The sequence below is a fragment of the Penaeus chinensis genome, chromosome 40 (assembly GCF_019202785.1).
Source record: "Penaeus chinensis breed Huanghai No. 1 chromosome 40, ASM1920278v2, whole genome shotgun sequence".
Lineage (NCBI taxonomy): Eukaryota > Metazoa > Arthropoda > Malacostraca > Decapoda > Penaeidae > Penaeus > Penaeus chinensis.
The window spans coordinates 14,056,199-14,068,698 of NC_061858.1; the positions used below are offsets into that span (position 1 = coordinate 14,056,199).

Below are 12,500 nucleotides of genomic sequence, written 5' to 3' on the forward strand. Positions count from 1 at the left end.
ATTAGGAAAGGGTCTTTTGTATAATTTCATTGTCTAAAATGTTTTAAAGACAATTTAATAATCATAACACCAATAACAATAATAACAGTATCGATAGTAATAGTAATAAGAAAAACACATTTTCCCGTCAATTCATGGAATGGGAAAATCAGGATTGATAACTAGCAGTGGCGGATTTAGGGGGGGGGGCAACTGGGGTCAGTTGCCTCCCCCCCCCCCCCTCGCTGCTCTGTAACTGGTCTGGTACCTGTAGCGATCGGCACTGTTGGATGATCTCTCGCAAAGATTAAGTAAAGTTCTCGCTGCCACCACCCATCTAATTACCGTATGGGAACGGGATGTCAGTGTTGTGAGATGTTGATAGTGTAAGGGAAGGGTGTAAGGAAGGGAGAGACAGTAAGTGTGTGCGTGGGGGGGGGGGGGGGGGTGAAAGCGAGAAGGAGTGTAAGTGTAGTTGCGAGAGTTTGGTAAGCGTGATTTAGCCGAGAGGAGACGTGTGCGGTGGGATCACTCCCCAAACGCAGTATGGTGCCGAGGTGTGACTGTTTCCGGTCTGACAATTTAACCTCATTTACTATTTACTCCGTTTAACAGTTCCTAGGGTCTTGTTCTCCCAATTCACAATGAACGCGAGGGCATATTATTAAAACTTATCGTATTTCTGTTTTATTAAATAAGATAGAACACGAGAACATAAAACACTAAAAGGATCACGGAACATAAAAAACTAAAAGGATCACGTAACATAAAACACTAAAACGAACACGGAACATAAAACACTAAAATGAAAACGGAACATAAAACACTAAAATGAACACGGAACATATATAAAACTCTATAAGCATTACTGAGGCACCGGTCTGTAAATCATTTTACTCAACTAGAGTTACACAAATATCTTCGGCTACCTATTTCCAATGATTCCCACGACCACTTTGCTTTCGGGAAGGGAATCTCGTCATGCCTCTCTTGCCTTTCCTCTAAGCTTCGTGGCGAGCAAAGTACATAATTAAGGTGGGGATTCTTTTCACTAATTGAATATAAAAATTAAATTAAAATAATTCAAAGTGACGAAATAGACATGTAAAAGTAATACAAGAACTAAAATAAATACTGAAGTAAAAGATATATTTAAAATAATAGATTCCCTCCTACTCATTAATTCGCTTATTCATAATACATTTCCTTCGTTCTTGTGTTCATGTGTCCGGGTATAAATAACGATATAAAATAAAACTTTTAATAGTTACAAAAACAATAAAACCGTAAAAAGATGGAGGTAGCCGCGATTTCCTTTCCAGGGGCGCGTTTTCTATGCAGGTGTGTAGCCTCAGGGCGAATGTAGAGCATCCTCACCCCCGGGAGATAAATCTTTCCTAATGCTGTCTGGAGAGACCCTTTTTCACTCTGTGCATGCCTGCGGGAGAGTTAAAGTGAGAAGGAGCATGAGACCACACTTCACCGTCGTGGTCACGGTGAAAACCGTGATTCACGACATACTCCCTGTTGGAAGTGCTGCGCCCCCTTTCTATAAAATGACATTTGATATACTGACGGAAGAACCTCACGGGCTTCATCGTTCTCGGATCATCCAAAACGAAACATATTCGGCAGTTATCATTCTCACTGTCAAATCATAATAAAACAAATCAATGTAAAACAGAATGACAATCTTTCTCTGTCGAGGTAGTGGCAGGGTATAAAAAGTAGCATGGCTAAAACTCCATAAACAAATTTCAAACCACTGAAAGTGAGCATGACCTACGGTATAAACTAAACTGATTTCCTACAGCAACATAGTGATGGTACAATATCAATCAATTACCGAAGGTTTATAAGCGCCCCCCTTTATCAACTGCCCCCCCTTCAGAATAGTTCTGGATCCGCCCCTGGTAACTAGGGCCTACTGATAAGACTCCTTGCCGGCTGAGCACATGTGGAGCCATCTGTATGTAACCAAATTAACCAAAAACTACAGGGGACAGAACATAAATCCGGGGCGAACGGGTTAAAAGGGATTTTGTATGTGCTTGCCTTAGACTTAAGGCGGCGCACTGTTAACCACTAAATAAACACGCCACGGTGTGTGTATACAATGAGCGAAAAAGTGTCGGGCAGACGGGGATTTTTTTTTTTTTAATGTTTTCTTGTTAATATTATTATTATTATTATTAGTAGTAGTAGTAGTAGTGGTAGTAGTAGTAGTACTAGTATAGTAATAGTAATAGTAATAGTAATAGTAATAGTAATAGTAATAGTAATAGTAATAGTAGTAGTAGTAGTAGTATAGTAGTAGTAGTATAGTAGTAGTAGTAGTAGTAGTAGTAGTAGTAGTAGTAGTAGTAGTAGTAGTAGTAATAGCAGTAGTAGTAGTAGTAGTATTGTTATTGTTGTTAATATAATTAATGTTATTATCATTATCATTTTCATTGTCTTCATTATCATTAGCGTTATTATAATAATTATCATAACCATCATCATTATGATTATTCACATCGTTATCAACATCATCATTATCGTTATCATCATTATCATCATTATCATTATCATTATTACTCTCATTGTTATATTTATATTATTATCATCATTAATTTTGTTATTGTTATTATTCTTACTGTTGCTATTGTTTTTGTTATAATTGTTATTGTTATTATTACTTATTATCATTATCATTATCATTATCATTAATCATTAATCATCATTGTTAATACTACCTCTACTACTAGTACCACTACTACAACTACTTCTAATACTACTTCTAATACTACTTCTAATACTACTCTTACTCTTACTCTTACTCTTACTCTTATACTTATACTTATACTTATTCTTATTCTTATTCTTATTCTTACTCTTACTCTTACTCTTACTCTTACTCTTACTCTTACTCTTACTCCTACTCCTACTCCTACTCCTACTCCTACTCCTACTCCTACTCCTACTCCTACTCCTACTCCTACTCCTACTCCTACTCCTACTCCTACTCCTACTCCTACTCCTACTCCTACTCCTACTCCTACTCCTACTCCGACTCCTACTCCTACTCCTACCTACTCCTACTCCTACTCCTACTCCTACTCCTACTCCCTTACTCTTCCTCTTCCTCTTACTCTTACTCTTACTCTTACTCTTACTCTTACTCTTACTCTTACTCTTACTCTTACTCTTACTCTTACTCCTACTCCTACTCCCTTACTCTTCCTCTTACTCTTCCTCTTACTCTTACTCTTACTCTTACTCTTACTCTTACTCTTACTCTTACTCTTACTCTTACTCTTACTCTTACTCTTACTCTTATTATTACTATTACTATTACGATTATTATTATGAATGTTATTATTATTATGGATATAATAATAATAATAATAATTATTATTATTATTATTATTATTATTATTATTATTATTATTATTATTATTATTGTATTATTGTTATTGTATTATTATTATTATTATTATTATTATTATTATTATTATTATTATTATTATTATTATTATTATTATTATTATTATTATTATTATTATTATTATGATTGTTTTGTTTTTTTTGTTAATAACACTTTGCTTCTCCCCTTCCTGCCTACTATTTTTTTTGGTGTCATTTGATATATTTGCTTCAAATAAGAAAATTAAATAGATTCAGTCTCTTGTATTAGAAGACTGAAAAAGCTTTCTTAAATTTATCTATAACTAATTTGATATGTGAAGTTTTTATTCATTAGAATTCTCCCTTTGGACATACTAAAACTAGAAAATAGCAGTTTTAGCTGTTATCACAGAAATATGCAGAATATAATTTAAAATACAGCAGGGTAGCCCAAACATTTTATTTAGAAAATTAGTTTCTGCTTACCTATTTGTGTTTTGAAGTAATTTAGTGTGAAATTTCTAGATTCACTGAGTAAATATGGTCGTGTGGACCCACATCTAATTGTTACACTTCACTTCTAAAGTTCCTTCTAAAGAACGAACCACTGCATGTCTCATTTTGGAAATTACAAATAGGGAGTAACTCATGCTGCCCCTGGACACTTTAGCTAGATGTGTTTTTTACGTATTTATTTTTTATGGCATGTTTGTGATACATTTATTTCTTACCCAGGCTATGTCTGGGGAATCCACGTCCCCCTGGCTAGGGGGTGAGGTAAGATGTTACGTTTATCGTTTTCTTTTTAATCTGTCAAATGTTGCCCTTTATTTTAATCTTTGTTTTTAATTATTTGTTTTTCCTTCTTTTTTCTTTTCCTTTAGAATTGTGGCTTAGAAATAAATTTGAGGAAATTGTAGACATGATTTAGCTAACAAATGCCATAGATACCTTAGATACCACAAAGGCTTTTGCTTCAAATGCTTGGTCTTTTGTAACTACCACATATGAAATAAGAATTGATAATAATGTAGTAAGATTTTCAAGTTAAAGAAAATTGTGTTTAAGTCATGATGTATTGTCAACGACTGAAAGATGTACATCTCTTTAGGCTGTTTTAGAATCTTTTTTGGAGTAAATCACTGTTTAAGTAAAAAGGATTTGCATACCAATTTGAAATATATGAATTAAACTTGATTATAGCAAATTAAATGGTAGGGAAATAAATGTATTTTATGTATGGGGTGAGCAAAGGTTAATTTATTATTTATATTAGTGTTTTTTCCTTCAGTTAAAGAATATTGTTCTTTGTCATAAATTTTAGAACTTATTTATCTCATGGTAAGATAAAATAACTACTATACATTTCATGAGCCTTGACTCATCTTGCCAGATCATTTGGTACTTTTGCATGGTTTGTTTCACACTCTTTGGTTCTGTAGTGTATTACCAAATGTACTTGATTACAATGTTTACTCTTGACCTTGATAGCATAGTATCCTTCAGCTGAGAAAGCATTCAAACATGTAAAGCATAATGCAGCTGTAATGTCTACAAACCCACTACTTCTCATTTGTCACTTCCCTCCCACATCCCTCCCCCCTCTCCTATATCATATATATGTATATATATATATTATACATATACATATGTATATATATATATTTATATACATACATATGTATATATATGTATATACATATATATATATATATATATATATATGTATTAATATGCATGTTTATATATATGCATATATATTTTTATGTATACATATATATATTTATGTATGTATTTATATGTACGTATGTATGTATGTATGTATGTATGTATGTATGTATGTATGTATGTATCTATGTGATTAGCTAAATTAATATATAAATATATTAATAAATAAATAAATTCATATAAATCAATATATATAATATGTATGATATATATATATATATATATATATATATATATATATATATATATATGAATATAAATGTGTATATATACATGCATAATTATATATATATATGCACATCTATATATATTGACTAGTTGAAGTCGCTTTGGAAGAAATCAACTAGGTGCTCTAACTAATCAGACTTGATATTGTCCCAAATGCCCTGATTGGCAGTTTGAAGGTGCAGGATGGAGGATGAATCCTTGTCCTTTAAGTGGTACTTGGTATATGCCCAGAGGTTCTCGTATGGGATTTATATCAAGAGAAGATTCCTTGTCAAAGTATTATCAGTCTTACATTACAAAAATCAAACCACTACTAATTTTGTGATATTACATAGTGCCCATCCTGCATGAAAACATCAGCCTTATATTTTGACAGTCTTCAAGCTCCTCCAGGATAAGCTTGCAATAGCTGCACTGGTTCAGCTATTGGTTCATACGAATATTCTAGGGTAAAATTATTAATTTTCCAACCCCATATGAAAACAACCCCAAACCATAAGAGAGTTGTGGTGTTTAACCCAGTGCCGACGGGCATGACGTGTATGTACACGCTATGCCCACTGTGAGTACTTGTTTGTTTTTACACATAGATGGCTACACTTGTACTAAGTCACCAATGAGCCAGTCACGAGTACTGCCTGTCTCGCCTGTTTACCTTTTTCTTTGATTTACAAAAATATTTTACATTATCTTATTTTGCTGTTAATGATTATAACATTATAGTGATTATAATGTTTATTATAAAAATAACACCATCGATATTCATAGCTCTTGTAAAAAATACGTTTTACCTGCCAATTCAAATCACGTGAGGTCACAAGATCTACTAATTGACTCCTTTGTGGCTAAGTACTAGCAAAGCCATCTATGTGTAGAGACATTTCACAGAAATATAGAAAATGAGCACAGCATTTTCCCCGGCGGCATTGGGTTAACCTTGGGGCTAAACACTGAAATTAAGACTGAAATTCACGATGGCTAAAGGTGTGCTGATTTTTGTGCGTTCTTCCACTATATATATTATATATATATATATATACATATATATGCATATATATGTATATATATATGTATATATATATGTATATATATGTGTATATATGTATATATATGTATATATATGCATACATATATGCATATATATACATATATATATATATATATATATATATATATATAGATATGTATATGTATACAAAAGATATATGTATATGTATATGTATGTATATATATGCATATATATATGCATATATATATGCATATATATATACACATATATATAGATATGTTTATGTATACAAAAGATATATGTATATGTACATATATGTATATGTATATGTATATGTATGTATATATATGTATATATATGCATGTATATATGCATATATATATACATATATATAGATATGTATATGTATACAAAAGATATATGTATATATACATATATGTAAATGTATATGTATGTATATGTATCTTTATATATACATAAACATAAGTATCTTTTCATCTATATATACATATATATCTATATATGAGTGTGTATGCATATATATACATATGTATATATATCTATATATAAGTAGATATATATATATATATATATATACACACATATGTATGTATGTATATATGTATATTTGTAGTAATATACATGTAGAGATATATATATATATATATATGTATGTATAATGTATATATATACATTTATATGTTTATGTATATAGACATACATAAATACAAACACATACATGTGTATATATATATATTTATATATATATATACTTATATAAGTATATGTATGTGTAAATATATTTATCTATATATACATAAATACATATACATATACATATACATATACATATATGTATATATGTATATTTTTTTGCATACATATACATATCTATACATATGTATATATATGCATATATATACATACACATGCATATATATATATATACATACATATATATATGCATATATATATGCATATATATACATATATATATAGATATGTATATGTATACAAAATATATATGTATATGTATATGTATATATATATATGCATATATATATGTATATATATGCATATATATACACATATATATGCATATATATGTATATATGTATATATATGTATATATATGTATATATATGTATATATATGTATATATATGTATATATATGCATATATATATGCATATATATACATATATATATAGATATGTATATGTATACAAAAGATATATGTATATGTATATGTATGTATATATATATGCATATATATATGCATATATATATGCATATATATATACACATATATATATAGATATGTTTATGTATACAAAAGATATATGTATATGTACATATATGTATATGTATATGTATATGTATGTATATATATGCATGTATATATGCATATATATATATACATATATATAGATATGTATATGTATACAAAAGATATATGTATATATACATATATGTAAATGTATATGTATGTATATGTATCTTTATATATACATAAACATAAGTATCTTTTCATCTATATATACATATATATCTATATATGAGTGTGTATGCATATATATACATATGTATATATATCTATATATAAGTAGATATATATATATATATATATATATATATATACACACATATGTATGTATGTATATATGTATATTTGTAGTAATATACATGTAGAGATATATATATATGTATGTATAATGTATATATATACATTTATATGTTTATGTATATAGACATACATAAATACAAACACATACATGTGTATATATATATATATATATATACTTATATAAGTATATGTATGTGTAAATATATTTATCTATATATACATAAATACATATACATATCTATGTCTATATCTATCTATCTACCTATATGTGTACATGTCCATAAATATATGTATATTTGTATATATATATATGTATATTTGTACATATATATGTATATATGAATATTTGTACATATATATGTATATATATGTATATTTGTACATAGGAATTCACAAATAAATATTCACATATATATGTATATATGTATATATGTATACATATATTTATATATATATATGTATATATGTATATATATATACATATATATATATTTATATATATATATATATATATATATATTTATTTATATGTATATCCTCATCATCATCATCATCAGGGGTTAACGCCAAAAGGGGCTCATGGCCGCATCCACCCTTAACTTCCAGTCACAGGGGTCCCTCATGGTGAGTCTTACAGCAGGCCCTCTGCCCATCTCTAACTCCTTGTGACAGGGCTGGCCAAGCTGCCCAAGCCATGAACTCCTCCACCCAGGATTGTCTTGCAAAGAGACAGTCTGATGGGCAGGGTCATAAAATATATATATTATATATATAATGTGTATATATATATTTATGTATTTTTAAACATGTATATATATTTATAAAATGTTATATATTCTGTGTATGTATATGTATATACATACTCATATACACATAGTATATATATAATATATATAATATATATACACATAATATATATACATAATATGTATACATAATATGTATACATAATATATATACATAATATGTATACATAATATATATACATAATATATATACATAATATATATACATAATATACATTAACCCAGTGCCGACGGGTATGGTATGTACGTACATGCCATGCCCACTTTATTTTTTTAATTGTTTTTACACATAGATGGCTACACCAAATACTGCCTGTCTTGCCCGTTTATTCTTTTCCTTGATTTACGATATATTTTGTTATCTTATTTTCAAGTTACTAATGTTTATAAGATTATAGTAATTATGTTTATAATAAAAATAACACCATCAGTATTCATAGCACTAGTGAAAAAGACGTTTTCCTGCCAATTCAAGTCAGGTAAGGTCACAAGGTGTACTAATTAACTCCTTTGTGGCTAAGCACTAGCAGAGCCATCTGTGTGCAGAGACATTACACAAATATATAAAAAATGAGCACAGTATTTTCCCCATTTTTTATTCATTTTCCCTAGCAGCATTGGGTTAATATATACGTATATATACACATATATGTATATATATACACATATGTATATATATACACATATGTATATATATATGTAAATATACATTTTTATATATATGAATATATGTATGTATATTTATATGTATATTAATATGTATACATATATTCATATATATACATATATATATTTATAGATATATATTTATAGATATATTTATATATATATTTACAGATATATATTTATATATATTTATATATATATATATATTCATATATATACATATATATTCATATTTATATACAGTATATACATATATATATATGTATATATGTAATATATTTATATATAGATATATAATACATATATATATGTATATATATACATATATGTAATATATTTATATATAGATATATAATGCATATATATATATGTATATATGTATATATATACATATATATAATATATTTATATATATATTTATGTATATATGTATATATATATAAAATTTGCCCAATTTAAATCATGATTATTTAAATTGGGGATGTAAATCATAATATATATCAAATTATATAAAAAAAAAAATATTTAGATTAAATTTTACATATGCCCATATATCCTCCAGTATTGAATTAAAAAAATATATATATATATATATATATATATTATAGCCTGTATTTAACCCAATGCTGCCGGGGAAAATTAATAAAAAATGGGGAAAATGCTGTGCTCGTTTTTTATATTTTTTGTAATGTGCTCATTTTTTTATATTTTTTGTGAAATGTCTTAGCACATTGATGGCTCTGCTAGTGCTTAGCCACAAAGGAATTAATTAGTAGACCTTGTGACCTTACCTGATTTGAATTGGCAGGAAAAATGTCTTTTTTACTAGTGCTATGAATACCGATGGTATTATTTTTATTATAAAAAAAGGGTAAACTGGCGAGACAGGCATTACTCGTAATTGGCTCTTTGGTGACTTAGTACAAGTGTAGCCATTTATGTGTAAACACAATTAAACAAGTAACTCACAGCAGGCATTGCACATACGTACACGTCATGCCCATCAGCATTGGGTTAAAACAAAAGCACATTGAATTCAAACTGGTAAAGCATTATTTGAAAAGTTATTATCCCCATCTCTTGAAAAGTAGTCTTAAAAAGCAAATTATAAATTTTGTGAAATTTAATTTTAGAATCTTTAGAAAAAAAAAAAATGACATTAAAGTTGCTTCTTTTAAATGCATCCCAATCATTAATATCATCAAATACATCCATTTTATGTGCATTGATTTTAAACAAAAAATAGTTTTGCTGCTTATTCTATCATCAGTTGGTTCCCTAGTTTGAATGTACAATACTATAGCTTTGAACATACTCTTTTAACCTGTGATAAACTACTGTCTGCCACTGCAGACAGTAGTTGTTGTGCTACTGAAATTACACCATGAAATACACTTGGTCACAGAATCATTAAACTTAATTGCATGAAAAGGAGCCAATTTGGCATGAAATTTCATGATGACTGTGACAAATGAGGGAAATTTTTCAATGGCATAGTCCATTGCATTATTCACTTCTGCACTAAGCAGTTTTCCTTAAAAGGAAGAAGGACCCTGGTTTGCAAGAAGATGAGCTTGTGTTATGACTTGGCCAAACATCTCTTTTGCAGCAGTTACTGCATCTCTGTCATTGCATGAAGTTGTGATTAATTATTCCCATATGTTCACTGCTCCAGCAGTTCTAGTCCTGCAAGTAGGTCCTATGCTGACTGCTTCTGTGTTAAGTTAGATACCTCTGTAACTCTGACATCAATATGCTCCTTGTCATTTTCAAAAATGTTCATGATAGCTGGCCAGTTCTTTATGTATATCTTCAGACAGTTACATATGGTATTCTGTATAACAAGATGTTGCCCATCTTCCAGGTGGTATCTTGAAAAGCATAGTGAGTGTTTCTGAAGTATTTTACTATATACACCACATGCTCTTTAATGCCAATTTCAGATTCAGAATTTGTGCAGTACAGCCATAGGTCACCAGCTTCAGTTCATTCCCCTGTTCTAACAGTTTCCTCAATTTGTTTGCATTAGCTGCATTATCTGTTACAACACTACCAACTTGGTAACCAAGTCCTTTACACTTCTGATTTTTTGATTTTGAGAGCGCCTCTATATATTCAACTGTATGAGGCTGGCCACTTGTCTATTGTATCCACTAGATATATATGGCCATTTGAAGTTGTCACAGTAACATATATAATAGGCTCGTTGTGAATGTTAGACATCCATCTAAAGACAGACATATATTTCATCTTTCAGCTCTATGGCATACTTTGCTTATTCTTTTTCATATATCATGGGGATGAATTTGTCTGCAATTGCTTTTCTTTTTGGAAGAGTGTATCCTGGCCTCAGCTACCCAACCATTTTACAAAACTGAGGATGGTTCTACCAATCTAATGAAGAGTTGGTTGCAAAGACCATCTGAGCGACTTCTTCATCAAGGTTTGCTTTTTCATAAGAAGTTGTCTTTGCAACTAAATATATCCAAAGTTGTTGCTTTATGTTTTGGACAATTTGTGGCAGAAGTTGGACATTCTTTCTGTAATGGTGTAGCTGCAATACTTCTTTGAGGCACATTTGGAGTCAGATTTTAAGTCTTAGCTGGATCATCCAAATCTTTTTCAGATAATTCAGTTTGACATTTTTCTCTGAGATTTCATTCTTGCTACTATTCCTTGTAATTTAAGTTTAAACTGGTTGTATATAGTTCTCCTTCCTTTCCCAAAATTTGAAAAATTCTATTAAAATGTTCCCTCACTGGATCACTTCTTACCAGATACATTAAGCCTTGTGGTTTGTTAAAGCCCTTGTAGTTAGCTCACGAATGAGTGGGTGTAACACCCAAACTACTACACAATGGCACAAGTCCGGCCATGTCATAATATGATATATACAGGAAAAGGAGTCTGGACAAAGAGATGATGCAATCCTTGCCATTGGCCATCGGGCTTCTTGACAGGTTCAAGCACTGTAACCAAGTGGTAGATGAGAGAGAGAGAGAGAGAGAGAGAGAGAGAGAGAGAGAGAGAGACAGAGACAGAGACAGAGACAGAGACAGAGACAGAGACAG

The 12,500-nt window shown here is 29.5% G+C and overlaps 1 protein-coding gene across 2 annotated transcripts in view; it reads left to right on the forward strand.

The window, feature by feature from the left end:
* Positions 1-12,500, forward strand: part of LOC125047000 (striatin-interacting protein 1 homolog) — an 83,877-nt gene that overhangs the window by 14,949 nt on the left and 56,428 nt on the right. For both annotated transcript variants that reach the window (XM_047645015.1, XM_047645016.1), the window contains exon 2: positions 4,102-4,143. In XM_047645015.1, the coding sequence (XP_047500971.1) occupies positions 4,102-4,143 (42 nt within the window). The remainder of the gene's footprint in view (positions 1-4,101; positions 4,144-12,500) is intronic.